Source organism: Oncorhynchus tshawytscha, unplaced genomic scaffold (assembly GCF_018296145.1).
Source record: "Oncorhynchus tshawytscha isolate Ot180627B unplaced genomic scaffold, Otsh_v2.0 Un_contig_1758_pilon_pilon, whole genome shotgun sequence".
Classification (NCBI taxonomy): domain Eukaryota; kingdom Metazoa; phylum Chordata; class Actinopteri; order Salmoniformes; family Salmonidae; genus Oncorhynchus; species Oncorhynchus tshawytscha.
This window is the reverse complement of record NW_024609619.1, coordinates 142465-158884: the sequence shown is the minus strand read 5'-3', so window position 1 is coordinate 158884 and position 16420 is coordinate 142465. Positions and strand designations below refer to the sequence as shown.

The window sequence follows — 16420 nt, the reverse complement described above, 5'->3', positions numbered from 1 at the left end:
ATTTGATTTACACAACATGCCTACCACTTTGAAGATGGAAAATGTTTTTATTCTGAAACAAACAAGAAAAGACAAAAAAAACTTGAGCTTGCATAACTATTCACCCCCCAAAGTCAATACTTTGTTGACCCGCCTTTTGCAGCAATTACAGCAGCAAGTCTCTTGGGTATGTCTCTATAAGCTTGGCACATTTAGCCACTGCCATTTTTTCCCATTCTTCAAGGCAAAACTGCTCCAGCTCCTTCAAGTTGGATGGGTTCCGCTGGTGTATAGCAATCTTTAAGTCATACCACAGATTCTCTTCCCTTTTTCCACGAACAAGGTGATAATAATGCTTCGGCTCATGAAACAGACAAATGTTCCCACTCAAAACAGGAATTTAGGGCAGAGAAAAGGATAAGAGCAGATGAACAGAATAGCACATTCTTTTTCCACCTTAGCCTTGTGTCCTGCAAGTCAGGAAGCTGAATGACCCTGTTGATGGAAAGAGGAAGCGAAAGTGAGATCTGAGAAGAGTGATCTCTCAGTGACTGAGAGCAAGCGGATAAACAGGACAGCAATAAAACACTGAAAATGACAAGATAGAGTGTGCTGTACTTTACTCCCTCATGGACCTTTTAGAGACCATTGACATTCCATTGGTTTTGAGAGTGCAATTCAGTGTATTGGCATTATATCCACTGTTATATGTCTGAGGGACTTACCTGCAGAGACCCTGCTCATGAAGACCTCACAGTATTCAATTGGACCAAATCACAGAGCAGAACAGCAGGTTGGCCCTGTGATGGACAGCTGCTGGTCCAATCATGACGCAGCAGCCACCAGAAGGCCCAGGCCAGGGAAGGGAGAGAGATGTATCTCAGTCAGTAGGTAATTGGATGCCCGGGGCACAGCTGCCACTGGGTTAGGGTGAGGCGATAAAACAGCTCATTTCATTTCGAGGACATTTGATAGGCCTGAGCAACCAGCACTCCACAGTAGAGCTTGGCTGGCTGGCCGGAAACAGTGGGTTCTGTTGCATGGTGAAACTGGATCACATAGCAGTGGGTAGGTAGCATTAGCCCAGCAGGTAGCAGGACTGCTCTACTAGTTTCAATGTTACTGCATGCACTGGCATGAAAGCTTTAGCCTGGCCTCACATCTGTATGTGCTTTTATCAACTCTGACAGGCTGAGGAGTAATCTGGGGAGAAGGTACATCTAGTTGAGGAGTAGTCTGGGGTGAAGGTAACTCTGGCTGAGGAGTAGTCTGGGGAGAAGGTAACTCTTGCTGGGGAGTAGTCTGGGGTGAAGGTAACTCTGGCTGAGGAGTAGTCTGGGGTGAAGGTAACTCTGGCTGAGGAGTAGTCTGGGGTGAAAGTAACTCTGGCTGAGGAGTAGTCTGGGGTGAAGGTAACTCTTGCTGAGGAGTAGTCTGGGGTGAAGGTAACTCTGTCTAGGGAGTAGTCTGGGGAGAAGGTAACTCTGGCTGGGGAGTAGTCTGGGGTGAAGGTAACTCTGGCTGGGGAGTAGTCTGGGGTGAAGGTAACTCTGGCTGAGGAGTAATCTGGGGTGAAGGTAACTCTGGCTGAGGAGTAGTAGTCTGGGGTGAAGGTAACTCTGGCTGGGGAATAGTCTGGGGTAAGGTAACTGGCTGGGGAGTAGTCTGGGGTGAAGGTAACTGGCTGGGGAGTAGTCTGGGGAGAAGGTAACTCTGGCTGGGGAGTAATCTGGGGTGAAGGTAACTTTGGCTGAGTAGTCTGGGGAGAAAGTAACTCTGGCTGGGGAGTAGTCTGGGGAGAAGGTAACTCTGGCTGGGGAGTAATCTGGGGAGTAGTCTGGGGAGAAGGTAACTCTGGCTGGGGAGTAGTCTGGGGAGAAGGTAACTCTGGCTGGAGAGTAGTCTGGGGAGAAGGCGGAAGCATATACAGACCAGGCTATGACATCTTGGGGATCGGTCACAAACTAGGAAACTATTTTCTTCTAATCAGGGCCTAACTATTATGGATATTAGTCCTTCTATACTGGGGATGTGAAGGGTGGAGGGTACTACTGCACTACTCTGAAGATCTGTATTTCAGTTTGGCCTATATACAGTGGGGCAAAAAAGTATTTAGTCAGCCACTAATTGTGCAAGTTCTCCCACCTAAAAAGATGAGAGATTCCTGTAATTTTCATCATAGGTACACTTCAACTATTGACAGACAAAATGAGAAAAATCACACTGTAGGATTTTTTATGAATTTATTCAAATTATGGTGGAAAATAAGTATTTGGTCACCTACAAACAAGCAAGATTTCTGGCTCTCACAGACCTGTAACTTCTTTAAGAGGCTCCTCTGTCCTCCACTCGTCACCTGTATTAATGGCACCTGTTTGAACTTGTTATCAGTATAAAAGACACCTGTCCACAACCTCAAACAGTCACACTCCAAACTCCACTATGGCCAAGACCAAAGAGCTGTCAAAGGACACCAGAAACAAAATTGTAGACCTGCACCAGGCTGGGAAGACTGAATCTGCAATAGGTAAGCAGCTTGGTTTGAAGAAATCTACAGTGGGAGCAAATATTAGGAAATGGAAGACATACAAGACCACTGATAATCTCCCTCGATCTGGGGCTCCACGCAAGATCTCACCCCGTGGGGTCAAAATTATCACAAGAACGGTGAGCAAAAATCCCAGAACCACACGGGGGGACCTAGTGAATGACCTGCAGAGAGCTGGGACCAAAGTAACAAAGCCTACCATCAGTAACACACTACGCCGCCAGGGACTCAAATCCTCCAGACGTGTCCCCCTGCTTAAGCCAGTACATGTCCAGGCCCGTCTGAAGTTTACTAGAGAGCATTTGGATGATCCAGAAGAAGATTGGGAGAATGTCATATGGTCAGATGAAGCCAAAATATTACTTTTTGGTAAAAACTCAACTCGTCGTGTTTGGAGGACAAAGAATGCTGAGTTGCATCCAAAGAACACCATACCTACTGTGAAGCATGGGGTGGAAACATCATGCTTTGGGGCTGTTTTTCTGCAAAGGGACCAGGACGACTGATCCGTGTAAAGGAAAGAATGAATGGGGCCATGTATTGTGAGATTTTGAGTGAAAACCTCCTTCCATCAGCAAGGGCATTGAAGATGAAACGTGGCTGGGTCTTTCAGCATGACAATGATCCCAAACACACCGCCCGGGCAACAAAGGACTGGCTTCGTAAGAAGCATTTCAAGGTCCTGGAGTGGTCTAGCCAGTCTCCAGATCTCAACCCCATAGAAAGTCTTTGGAGGGAGTTGAAAGTCCGTGTTGCCCAGCAACAGCCCCAAAACATCACTGCTTTAGAGGAGATCTGCATGGAGGAACGGGCCAAAATACCAGCAACAGTGTGTGAAAACCTTGTGAAGACTTACAGAAAACTTTTGACCTCTGTCATTGCCAACAAAGGGTATATAACAAAGTATTGAGATAAACTTTTGTTATTGACCAAATACTTATTTTCCACCATAATTTGCAAATAAATTCATAAAAAATCCTACAATGTGATTTTCTGGATTTTTTCTCTCATTTTGTCTGTCATAGTTGAAGTGTACCTATGATGAAAATTACAGGAATCTCTCATCTTTTTAACTGGGAGAACTTGCACAATTGGTGGCTGACTAAATACTTTTTTGCCCCAATGTATCTGTCAATGTCACCTCCCAGTGATGTCTTGACAAACCAACTGAACAGCTTTAACCCTTCCATGTTCAATGTCACCTCCCAGTGATGTCTTGACAAACCACCTGAACAGCTTTAACCCTTCCATGTTCAATGTCACCTCCCAGTGACATCTTGACAAACCAACTGAACAGCTTTAACCCTTCCATGTTCAATGTCTGGAACAGAGAGTAAGGAGCAATGAACGAATCAGTCTTGATACCTGTCACTTTAGGGTCCCAGTAATTCACTCTATAGTGGTCGTAAATCACCACGGTTGTGTCCCAAATGGCACCAGCACCCTATTCTATATATAGTACACTACTTTTGACCAGACCTCTATTTAGGGAATAGGGTGCCATTTGGGACAACTTGGGACAGAGTTCCAGTGGGCCTGTTCTTGTTTAGAAATAAAAACATGATCCATGGAAAGGCGTTAACTACAAACATGACACTTTATTGAACGTTTGCCTGAATCGGTTACAGAATCTGAGAGTTAACTGTTTGTTCTTCTAATCAGGGGAAACATAGTTCTATACATAGGCATGCTGCGTCACTGCACAGTCACATCTGTGAAAACCAATACCACCCCCGTCGGATGCCCCGAATGGAACAGTCTGAAGGCAAGCCAATTCAGGAGTGGACAAGTCAAGGACATGTCAAACCCAGACAGGAGGGGTGTTTACTAATGGGGCTGCCCAGGGGGGGGGAAACAAACTTGACGGAACAGTAGTATGTGTAAAATCTCACCCTAATTTGTTCATAGCATCTTTATAAACACAGACATGAAGATCTAGATCTTTAGTAATTTCATAGAGATTTCCTTCCAAACTGGCAGGGGGTACAGTATTTGGGTAATCTGATGATGTCACAAGCAACTCCAACAGGTTATTTGTGGGCCCTTTGGCCTGTTTTGGACCCTATCCCCTGACACCCCCTACAGTTCTCTACCGTGTCTCTTATACAACCGTCCTTATCTCTCTCTCGTGTTCAAGAAAGCACAGACATAAAACTGTCATCTGATATACGCTAAAAAATATGATTTTTGTCACATGACCTTCACATAAATATAATTAGTATTTAACAGTACGTCTGAGAGAAAGGTACTTACATGTATATAAATGGTGATGAGCATGCACAGATAGGTAGTCATCGACGAGTGCAAAAATCTACTAAGTAACAGTAACTTTTTACTTTTTTTTGTACTCCACATTGAGTGAAAACATCACAAGATTGAAGAATTGAAACCCACCCCTCTTCGGTTCTGGGAGGGTGAATCTCCACAGTTGTTCCTTGCTTGTTGTCCACCCACAGCCCTGAGGACAGGACCCGTATTCACAAAGCATCTTAGGGTAGGAGTGCTGATCTAGGATCAGGTCTCTCCTCTCCATATAATCTTATTCAGTATTATCTAAAAGGCAGAACTGATCCTATGCCAGCACTCTGAGGCCTGTAGCCTGTCCCACTGGAGCCTGGCACAGTGCAGTCAGAACGGGCCTGGGTCTGCCCCAGAGAGGCCCGAACAAAGCCTGCCTTGGCATGCAGCGCTGTGGGTTAGGGCCAAATACAGAATAACCAATCTAGTAATTATATTTCTATGGTTAGGCCTACATGTAGTGCCTGCCTACCTACCCACCAGTGGAGGCTGGTGGGAGGAGCTATAGGAGGACAGGCTCATTGTAATGTTTGGAATGGAATTAATGGAACGGAGTCAAACATTTCCATATGTTTGATACCATTCCATGTATTGCATTCCAGCCATTACAATGAGCCTGTCCTCCTATAGCTCCTCCCACCAGCCTCCACTGCTACCCACCCCCCAGTGAAGAGACATCCTGTAGCCCAATGACCCAGGATTACACCAAAAGACCCTTCGGGTCATAGGTCATAGATCAGAGGTAATTCTACCATCACTGCTCTACTCTCTGCATCACTCTATTATATCACAGACACAGTAGTCATTATCTATGAAGTGCAAAACAACAAGTATTTTTGATTAGCATTATGCAACGAATGTCATATCTCTGAAAAATGTATTACGTTTCCCCATATAATAAAACTGTTACAGCAGACAGTGAAACATGTTTTGACAGAGGATACTGTATAGGAGATTTCCAAAGTTGTCGCAAGTAGGAAAAACCACACCCAAAGTTAGCTAGATGCCTCACAGACAGACCGTTAATAATCAAATCAAATGAAATTAAAAACATGGCTAGCATCTTGAAATATCTTTTAAAATACTAGTTAAAAAGAACAAAGAAAGACACCAGCAAGAGAAAAATAAATGAAATAATAACAATAAAATCAATCCAGTCACAAATCCGATAAATTCAAATCTAATCATTATTACACTAGTCAGATGCCCAGTGGTTTATATAATATATTAGGCTGGTGTCTAAAAAAATCATCCTCTACAGTCAAAGAGAAATCTAACCAAAACAAGCTATACAGCACTACTATATACAGTACACAGCGTGTCTCTCTCGTAAGGGGAGAGCTGGTAAGTATGTAAGGGAGAGGGAGACTGAAAACAGAGACCTTGCTGTAACACAAGAGTCTTTCTTGGCACAGAAAACAGTAGTTACCAGCACAGACGGACGAGAGGAGGGGGAGAGGCTTCTCAGATAAGGAGGACAGCACAGAGCAGTGCTGCCTTCCACACAGACAGGCACACACACACTGGGGAAAGAGCCATTTTGTCACACAGATACGTTTGCTGATTGGGGGGGAAGTCAAAGCGATGTAGCCGTCACATAGACCATTGTAACCCCTCTGGACTGGCTCCTCCCTTCCTCTCTCTAGCTACCCATCCCCCTTTTCTTCTCCAGCCCTCCCCACAGGCTTATAGCTGATCTCACAGTATACTATATCTGATCATTCACAGGGACCAGGACAGGCAGTTCCAGACCCCAGTCAGGGCTTGTCTATATATAGGCTGACAGTATGGGGTTGTGTATCTGGAGCTGACCAAGACGTCTGGAACTCTGGATCCATTTCTCAGGCTCACTGGAAACCAGTCTGGAGGAAATGGGAGAGGCACAGCCAGGACTGGAGCTGTGTATTGCACAGTTGTTGTATATCCTCCCAACACTGATAAAATCAATAACACACACACACACGCACAAGCGTGCACACACACACACACACACACAAACAGATAGAACATGTTTTTTTTATCTCTATGCACACACACACGTTTGAAAAAACAAAACAGTAAAAGGGAAGTCCATCTCCTCCCCGCCGACCCATTTCTCTCTGATATAAAGGGACAGTTGGTTCAGTCCTGCTGGTTCAGAAAGTCTCTGTGGTCACAGGAGAACATGGTGGGAAAACACAGCCTGTCTGACCTATATACACAGTCCCGGTCTGACACCCTGTCTGTCCAATCGAAATCCCCTCCTCACTGACTGACATCCTGTCCATCCAATCAACATCCCCGGATTCCCCCGGTTCCTACTGTTCGTCCAGTAGAAGCTTAGCTCTGTCCGCCAGGTGCTAGGTGAGCTGGATAGGTGTATAGTAGTTTGCGGTCATATTGTCGTTATGGTTAGTTGGACCGCAGCCTGGGTGGGTTCACAGTTTGGGGTTAGACAAGTGGAAAGACGAGATGAGTAGAGGTGAGTCGAGGTTACTCAGTAAAGGTGAGTCCAGGTTACTCAGTAGAGGTGAGTCCAGGTTACTCAGTAGAGGTGAGTCCAGGTTACTCAGTAGAGGTGAGTCCAGGTTACTCAGTAAAGGTGAGTCCAGGTTACTCAGTAGAGGTGAGTCCAGGTTACTCAGTAGAGGTGAGTCCAGGTTACTCAGTAGTAGTGATTCCAGGTCACTCAGTAAAAGTCAGTCCAGGTTACTCAGAGGGAGGGGGGGTATTTTGTTTTTTGGGGTCCAGAGTTTTGGAGTAGAGCCAATATAGATTAGGTACAGACACACATATATACACAGGTAACTGACAAAATAATGGAAACACTTGAGTAAATGAGGTAGGGATGGGCACGGTTATTCGGATATTCAAATATCCAAATGGACGTTAGTATTTGAATACTTGTGAGAGTATTCATTTTTAGTCTATTTTAACAATGAAAAGGCTTTGTCTAAATGTAATTGTCTATGAGACAATGCTACACACAAGGATATGCCATGACATTTGAAATTCTAGTTTTTATGACATAAAGTAGATACCATAGTAGCCTACACGGGTTTCACGTGTGTGTTATTGTCGGCCAATCAAAGTGGCACCGTCTACACTCAGTGGCTCCATGTGTAGTAAGCAACGTGGGAGATCTCTAATCAATGCAAAATGGAATTAAAATGACAGAATTAAGTTAGTTAAATGAGAAGGAGTAGGCTACAACTACCAGAAACCATCAGGTAAGCTGTTGTTTAATCTGAATGGAGTTATTGTAAACAAGGACGGGAAGCACAGCAAAATAACCTTAGGTACTTTTAGCCTAGGTAGCTAGCTAGCTGGCTAATATAGCTGGCAAACATAGCTAGCTTCTTTAGATTGATTTGATGCATACAAGACAGGCACTACCAGATGGGATGATGGATAACCTATGGAATCTACAAATTTGTTTAATTAGTCTGTATGGCTACTCTCTCTCTCGTAAAACTCACTGGCACCTGCAATCACACACACAAGCAAGCGGGACGCAAGTAGCACAGGCTGCACAGCAATCTAATTCCCAAGTTTAAACAACTCGACTATCCAGATATCCCCCACAAAAATCATGATATTATTCGAATAGTGAAATTATTTCAAATGCCCATCCCTAAAATGAGATATTGAAAGCAGGTGCTTCTACACAGGTGTGGTTCCTGAATTAATTAAGCAATTAACATCCCATCATTCTTAGAGTCAGGTATAAAAATGCTGAGCAGGCAATTATTTTGGCTACCATAACTATCCCCCCTTAGGATGATCATTCCCCCATCCACAGGGCACGAGTGGTCACTGAATGGTTTGATGAGCATGAAAACGATGTAAACCATATGCCACGTCTGTCTCAGTCACCAGATCTCAACCCAATTGAATACTTATGGGAGATTCTGGAGAGATGCCTGAGACAGTGTTTTCCACCACCATCAACAAAACAACAAATGTTGGAATTTCTCATGGAAGAAGGGTGTCGCCTGCCTCCAACAGAGTCCCAGACACTTGTAGAATCTATGTCAAGGTGCAGTAGCTGTTCTCATGGTGGCCCAACACCCTATTAAGACACTTTATGTTGGTGTTTCCTGTATTTTGGCAGTTACCTGTAGGCACACACTGGCTAGAGAGGTTGGAGTTTAAGCCATACTTGTCCGTGTGTTATTCTATTGTGTGATGGGCTGTGGTGCGGTACAGGGCTGTAAGGTACCGTATCTACAGGAGGATGGAGAACAGAGCAAAACATTCTGCTTTAGAAGAGTTTCTCCCAAAATAAACAACAAAAACAGAGCAAATATCTCAAAAGGGAGAGAGGTTTCACAGTTTTTCAGAAGTTATACAGTGGCTTAGTAGTCTCGTGGGAGTAAACTTGACTCATACAAAAGAAACCTGACAGTCAACATTTCAAACCTCACATCTCCCAGATGAAAATGGTCTCCACAGCATTTGCAACCAAAATAGGATTGTTTTTAAGTTGAATATCTCCTACAGTGATTTAACTTCACAACTACCTGTAATGTTTTGATCTGTCCTCCATACCTGCTCTCCCCCTCAGTCACACTCATTCAGTGGTTGGTTAGTGTATTTGATTAACACAGGGTGGGTGGTGTGTGTAAGCCCTCAGTAAGGGGGGTCCTGATAGTGTCCATGTTATAGTTATCCTCTCTGGGTTATTCCTCTGTCCAAGGACCCTTCATCCCTTCTTCATCACCCCATTCTTCCTTCCTCTTCTTCTTCATCTCTGTCCTTCACCACAGCTGCCGCCCCGTATAGGTCGGGGGTGCGGAGGGGACCTGTGAAAGGGAGGAGCGGGAGAAAGAACTGGGACGTCAGTTTGGTCATATACAGTGTTTGAAGTTGAGAGACACCTATGTAAACACACACACACACACCACACCACACGTTCCTGATAAGAGGTTACATTTTGAATGTTGCCTGTATCACATCTTCAAAACCCCTTCTTTCCTCTTTATCTTCCTCCTCCCTCTTCCCCCTCTCTCTTCCCCTCTTTCTTCCTCCTCTCTTCCCCTTCTCTCTTCCCCTCTCTCTTCCCCTCTCTCTTCCTCCTCTCTCTTCCCTCTCTCTTCCCCTCTCTCTTCCTCTCTTCCCTCTTCCTCCCTCTCTCTTCTCTCTTCCCTCTTCTTCCTCTCTTCTCTCTCTTCCTCCTCTCTCTTCCCCTCTCTCTTCCCCTCTCTTCCCTTCTCTTCCCCTCTCTTCCCTCTCTCTCCCCCTCTCTCTTCCTCTTTCTTCCTCCTCTCTCTTCCCCTCTCTTCCTCCTCTCTTCCTCCTCTCTCTTCCCCTCTCTCTTCCCCTCTTTCCCTTCTCTTCCTCTCTCTTCCCCTCTCTTCCTCTTCCTCTCTCTTCCCCTCTTTCTTCCTCCTCTCTCTTCCCTCTCTTTCCCCTTCTCTTCCTCCTCTCTCTTTCCCCTCTCTTCCCTCTCTTCCCCTCTCTCTTCCCTCTCTCTTCCCCTCTCTTCCTCCTCTCTCTCTCCCCTCTCTCTTCCTCTCTCTTCCTCCTCTTCCTTCCCCTCTCTTCCCCTCTCTTCCCTCTCTCTTCCCCTCTCTCTTCCCCTCTCTCTCTCTTCCCCTCTCTCTTCCCTCTCTCTTCCTCTCTCTCTTCCCTCTCTCTTCCCTCTCTCTTCTTCCTCTCTCTTCCCCTCTTTCTTCCTCCTCTTCTCTTCCCCCTCTCTCTTCCTCTCTCTCTTCCCCTCTCTCTTCCCCTCTCTCTTCCCCTCTTTCTTCCTCCTCTCTCTTCCCCTCTCTCTTCCCCTCTCTCTTCCTCCTCTCTCTTCCCCTCTCTCTTCCTCCTCTCTCTTCCCCTCTCTCTTCCCCTCTCTCTTCCTCTTTCTTTCCTCCTCTCCTCTCTTCCCCTCTCTCTTCCTTCCTCTCTTCTTCCTCTTCCCTCTCTTCCCCTCTCTCTTCCTCCTCTCTTCCCCTCTCTCTCTCTCTCCCCTCTCTCTTCTCTTCCCTCTCTTCTTCTCTCTTCCCCTCTCTCCCTCTCTCTTCCCCTCTCTTCCTCTCTCTCTTCCCCTCTCTCTTCCCCTCTCTTCTTCCTCCTCTCTTCCCCTTCTCTTCCCCCCTCTCTCTTCCTCCTCTCTCTTCCTCTCTCTTCCTCCTCTCTCTTCCCCTCTCTTCCCTTCTCTCTTCCCCTCTCTCTTCCCCTTCCTCTTCTTCCTCTCTCTCTTCCCCTCTCTCTTCCCCTCTCTCTTCCCCTCTCTCTTCCCTCTCTTCTTCCCTCTCTCTTCTTCCCCTCTCTCTTCCCCTCCTTCCTCTCTTTCCCCTCTCTCTTCCCCTCTCTCTTCCCCTCTCTTCCCTCTCTCTTCCCTCTCTCTTCCCCTCTCTCTTCCCTCTCTCTTCCTCTCTCTCTTCCCCTCTCTTCCCTCTTTCTTCCCCTCTCTCTTCCCCTCTTCTCTTCCCCTCTCTCTTCCCTCTCTCTTCCCCTCTCTTCCCTCTCTCTTCCCCTCTCTCTTCCCTCTCTCTTCCCCTTCTCTTCCCCTCTCTCTTCCCTCTCTCTTCCCCTCTCTCTTCCCTCTCTCTTCCCCTCTCTTCCCCTCTCTTCCCCTCTCTCTCTTCCCTCTCTCTTCCCTCTCTCTTCCTCCTCTCTTCCCTCTTCCCTCTCTCTTCCCCTCTCTTCCCTCTCTTCCCTCTCTTCCCTCTCTTCCCCCCTCTCTCTTCCCTCTTCCTCTCTCTTCCCTCTCTTCCCTCTCTTCCCCTCTCTTCCTCCTCTCTCTTCCTCTCTCTCTTCCCTCTTCTCTCTCTTCCCCTCTTCTCTTCTTCCTTCCTCTCTCTTCCCCTTCTCTCTTCCCTCCTTCCCCTCTCTTCCCCTCTCTCTTCTCTCCTCTCTTCCTCCCCTCTCTTCCCCCTCTCTTCCCCTCTCTTCCTCTTTCTTCCTCCTCCTCTCTCTTCCCTCTCTCTCTTCCCCTCTCTCTTCTTCCCCTCTCTCTTCCCTCTCTTCTCTCCCCTCTCTCTTCCCTCTCTCTCTTCCTCCTCTCTCTCCCCTCTCTCTCCCTCTCTCTTCCCCTCTCTCTTCCCCTCTCTCCCTCTCTCTTCCCTCTCTTCCCCTCTTTCTTCCTCCTCTCTCTTCCCCTCCTCTCTTCTCCTCTCTTCCTCCTCTCTCTTCCCCTCTCTCTTCCTCCTCTCTTCCTCCTCTCTCTTCCTCCTGTCTCTTCCCCTCTCTCTTCCTCCTGTCTCTTCCCCTCTCTCTTCCTCCTCTCTCTTCCCCTCTCTCCCCTTCCTCCTGTCTCTTCCCCTCTCTCTTCCTCTCCTCTCTCTTCCTCCTGTCTCTTCCCTCTCTCTTCCCCCTCTCTCTTCCCCTCTCTCTTCCTCCTCTCTTCCCTCTCTCTTCCTCCTGTCTCTTCCCTCTCTCTTCTTCCTGTCTCTTCCCCTCTCTCTTCTTCCTCTCTCTTCCTGTCTCTTCCCTCTCTCTTCCTCCTGTCTCTTCCCTCTCTCTTCCTCCTCTCTCTTCCCCTCTCTCTTCCCCTCTCTCTTCCTCCTGTCTCTTCCCCTCTCTCTTCCTCCTGTCTCTTCCCTCTCTCTTCCTCCTGTCTCTTCCCCTCTCTCTTCTTCCTGTCTCTTCCCTCTCTCTTCCTCCTCTCTCTTCCCCTCTCTCTTCCTCCTCTCTCCCTTTTTTATCTCGATTCAGTCTCAACAGCTAATCCTGCTCTTTTATGCAGGAGAGAGCATCATTTCCAGAACTCCCCTCCTTTCCCTACTACCTACTAAAGTACATTAATACCACTCTGATGTAGGTGGCAGGTCTATGAGCATAATACTAGGAGGGAGACCATTTGGTTCACAGGTAAACGTTCCCAGAGCTTTAGCTGGGCGGTGGCTCAGTGATTTCTGGCTGTTTTCTAGTTCCAGATTCTGCCTCTAATGTAGTGGCAGGTGTCAGAGCAGAGACTGGGAGGGAGCCATTTTAAAACGTTCCCAGAACGTAAGCTGAAAGTTGGCTCAGCGATTTTCTGGACGCGTGGCTCCAGACTCTGCCAGGTCAGCAACGTTTATTTATAGCGAGGTGATTGGAGGTTAGTCACATGCGCTAGGGAGCTCACCCAACCATCCTGGGGCTATAAAGGGCGTGACTGGGCCAGGGACACAGCTGCATCACTCACACTGGAGAGATGGCTCTAGTTTGCAGCCCAGGGAACCCACTCCCTCATTCACACACACACACACACACACATACACACACACACACACATACACACACACACACATTCTTGCGCAGAATAATCATTTGAGTTTGTATACCTGTGAAGGGTAGCGTGTGACAGGGGTGTAAACGTGGGTGTAAATGTGTGTGTGCTCACTGCCCAGGTGAGTGAGAGTATGTTTCTATATATGTGTAAGTGTCTACACTGCTTTCTTGCTCAGGATCATAATCGGAGTTTGAATAGAGGTTGTGAATGGATGTGCAGCGTGGTTGGATGTGTAAACGTACAATATGAGAACTCACCGCTCCTCCATTCAGGATCATGGTCATCTCAGTGGGCTGGTACACGTTGCTGCGGAAGGGGGCACTGGGTCTGGGCGCTGTGTTACCATTATGATGACCTGCACTCCTCAGACCTGGCACAGCAGAGGAACAACGATATTCTCTTATTCTCTTCTGCAAACACATTCATTCATCCATTCTACATTAAGATCGACACAGGAACAGATGCCTAATCTGTACTTTTAACACACGTGCTGTACAGGTACTGTTTGTACCACGACAAGAACCACTGCTCTTATGGAGTTCTTTTTAACCCAGTATGGTAATATCACTATGTCACTATGTCCTACATCCAACCCCATACACAGAAACATGCATGTAAAACCGCTGTACTGAGCTTGTAAGCATGAATTTTAATACACATTTGAAAGTCAAAGTCTCTTGTTACCTGCAGTGTTTTCGTCAAAGCCGTAGCCCTGGTTCTCCGGAAACTGCCTGTGTGAGAGGGGGATGTCCTCGTCGAAGCTGGTCTCCCTCATGCGGGACGGGGCCTGGGACGTGTCAAAATAGTCAGGGGCGGAGGGTTGTGGCGGGGAGCAGAGACAGGAGTGTGCCTCGGGCACGGCGTGGAACAGGAGGAGGAGCCAACCCTGTGCCACCAGTGCTATCGCCAATGCTGGATCGTCCCAGTCCGGGGACCGCCCCAGCCAGGCGTTACCGTAGAGATAGAAGCCCACCCAGGCAACCCAGAGGAGGAGGGACAACAGACAGGCGGAGAGGAGCCAGACCGCGTTACAGCGCCACTGCCGGGTCTTCCCACAGAGAGCGAAGGAGGCCGCCCCCAGTGCGGCTAGCAGTAGCGCAAGCACATAGCTACAGGCTAAGGAGAAGTCCAGAGGCAGGTACTGGCAGGCCGCTCTGCCCTCCCTGAGCACCGTGAGCAGGAGCCACTCGGCGGCGATGATCCCCTGGACGGCGCTCAGCCCCAGGGCCAGGCCGGTCAGAGTGCAGCCCCCCGGGCTCCGGCGCTCGCTGCCCAACCTCCTGAGCCGCACACCCTGCACCAGCAGGCAGGAGAAGCACAGGGCGAAGAGCAGGCCCCAGAGGGCACGGCGCAGAAGACACAGCTGCTCGTCACGCTCGATGAGGTAGGCGAAACTGAGGCCGAACAGGCCCAGGATGCCCAGGAGCAGGAGGAGAATTGGTCCCACGCCGCTGCGCTTCTCCGCCTCGCTCACGTGGTGTAGTCGGCAGAGGATGATCAGGCCCAGTAAAATGGCAGCCAGGGCGCCGCCGGCCGCTGCAGATTCGACCGCCACGCCCCAAACAGAGTCCAGGTCGCAGAGGAGGGTGTAGGGGCGCACCAGGCCCCAGCCACACCCCCGGGGCACTGCCAACGAGTCCTCATCAGGGTCCTGGGAGGAACCACGCTGGACCACGGAGAGGAGGAGGAGGACAGGGAAGAACGCCATCTCTAAGAGGAGGAGGGAGGAGAGAGGGTAGAGAAACAGTCATTTCTGGATCAAAATGTGCAAAGTGAAACAAAATGTGACAAGTAAATCGTCTACTGTAAATCTGGCTGTGTTTTTTTATGAAACACAAGTGATCACTGTGTGAGTGACAGTGTATGTACATGGAAGCGTTATCCAACGGCACACACACCCACACCCACACCCACACTTCCTGTATCCGCAACAACAGGAGCACAGTGACTCTCTCCTTCCATCCTGTACATGGCCAGAGGTCAACACACAGCCAAGAGGCTCCTTACCAACATTACACACTGATAGCTTCAACATACGTACACATACACTGACTACACCAATGCATGCATGCACACACACCCACACAAATGCATATAGACACACACAGAATGATGAGCATTAACTAGATATTTCCAGAACAAGAGCATTCAAGTAAACAAACCATTCATATGGCTTTACCATGAAGCTAAGAGTCGGAGGTTGGAAATGTACATGTTTTGAAAGGAGAACATTGAGTTACCGGTAGTCTTTATAACATCAGTATCCACAGACAGAGTCATACTCAGAGAAAACACTGCTCACTGTCTGAGCGGACGCGGGAAGGCATGTAGAATCATATCAGTGGAGGCTGGTGGGAGGAGCTATAGAAGGACAGGCTCAATGTAATGGCTAGAATGGAATTAATGGAACAGAGCAATACAGGTGTAGAAGCACGTGGTTTCTATATGTTTGATGTGTTTGACTCCGTTCCATTGCCTCCATTCCAGCCATTACAATGAGCCCATCCTCCTATAGCTCCTACCACCAACCTCCACAGGATCATATATACAGTGCCTTGCGAAAGTATTCGGCCCCCTTGAACTTTGCGACCTTTTGCCACATTTCAGGCTTCAAACATAAACATATAAAACTGTATTTTTTTGTGAGGAATCAACAACAAGTGGGACACAATCATGAAGTGGAACGACATTTATTGGATATTTCAAACTTTTTTAACAAATCAAAAACTGAAAAATTGGGCGTGCAAAATTATTCAGCCCCTTTAGTGCAGCAAACTCTCTCCAGAAGTTCAGTGAGGATCTCTGAATGATCCAATGTTGACCTAAATGACTAATGATGATAAATACAATCCACCTGTGTGTAATCAAGTCTCCGTATTAATGCACCTGCACTGTGATAGTCTCAGAGGACCGTTAAAAGCGCAGAGAGCATCATGAAGAACAAGGAACACACCAGGCAGGTCCGAGAAACTGTTGTGAAGAAGTTTAAAGCCGGATTTGGATACAAAAAGATTTCCCAAGCTTTAAACATCCCAAGGAGCACTGTGCAAGCGATAATATTGAAATGGAAGGTGTATCAGACCACTGCAAATCTACCAAGACCTGGCCGTCCCTCTAAACTTTCAGCTCATACAAGGAGAAGACTGATCAGAGATGCAGCCAAGAGGCCCATGATCACTCTGAATGAACTGCAGAGATCTACAGCTGAGGTGGGAGACTCTGTCCATAGGACAACAATCAGTCGTATATTGCACAAATCTGGCCTTTATGGAAGAGTGGCAAGAAGAAAGCCATTTCTTAAAGATATCCATAAAAAGTGTCATTTAAAGTTTGCCACAAGCCACCTGGGAGACACACCAAACATGTGGAAGAAGGTGCTCTGGTCAGATGAAACCAAAATTGAA

The 16420-nt window shown here is 47.5% G+C and overlaps 2 protein-coding genes across 4 annotated transcripts in view; both read right to left on the bottom strand.

Moving 5' to 3' along the window:
• Window positions 1-230: 230 nt before the first annotated feature.
• Window positions 231-2115, bottom strand: LOC121845293 (extensin-like). The gene is made up of 2 exons (XM_042316364.1): window positions 705-2115; window positions 231-474 (listed from the first exon to the last, which is right to left on the bottom strand). Exon 1 carries the CDS (start codon window positions 1901-1903, stop codon window positions 1157-1159), a length of 747 nt encoding a protein of 248 aa, XP_042172298.1. The 5' UTR covers window positions 1904-2115; the 3' UTR covers window positions 231-474; window positions 705-1156.
• A 4710-nt stretch (window positions 2116-6825) lies between these two features.
• gprc5ba (G protein-coupled receptor, class C, group 5, member Ba) overlaps window positions 6826-16420 on the bottom strand; it is a 34523-nt gene continuing 24928 nt past the window's right edge. For 2 of the 3 annotated variants that reach the window (XM_042316361.1, XM_042316360.1), the window contains exons 2-4: window positions 13701-14726; window positions 13259-13386; window positions 6826-9609 (exon numbers count right to left, since the gene is read on the bottom strand). In XM_042316361.1, the coding sequence (XP_042172295.1) occupies window positions 9565-9609; window positions 13259-13386; window positions 13701-14724 (1197 nt within the window). In that variant the 5' untranslated portion in view covers window positions 14725-14726 and the 3' untranslated portion in view covers window positions 6826-9564. The remainder of the gene's footprint in view (window positions 9610-13258; window positions 13387-13700; window positions 14727-16420) is intronic. The other variant, XM_042316362.1, reaches the window with a different exon arrangement.

Excerpts from the sequence above, each read along its gene's own strand:
- LOC121845293 (XM_042316364.1), bottom strand. The coding sequence starts at position 1,903 with ATGCTTCCGCCTTCTCCCCAGACTACTCTCCAGCCAGAGTTACCTTCT.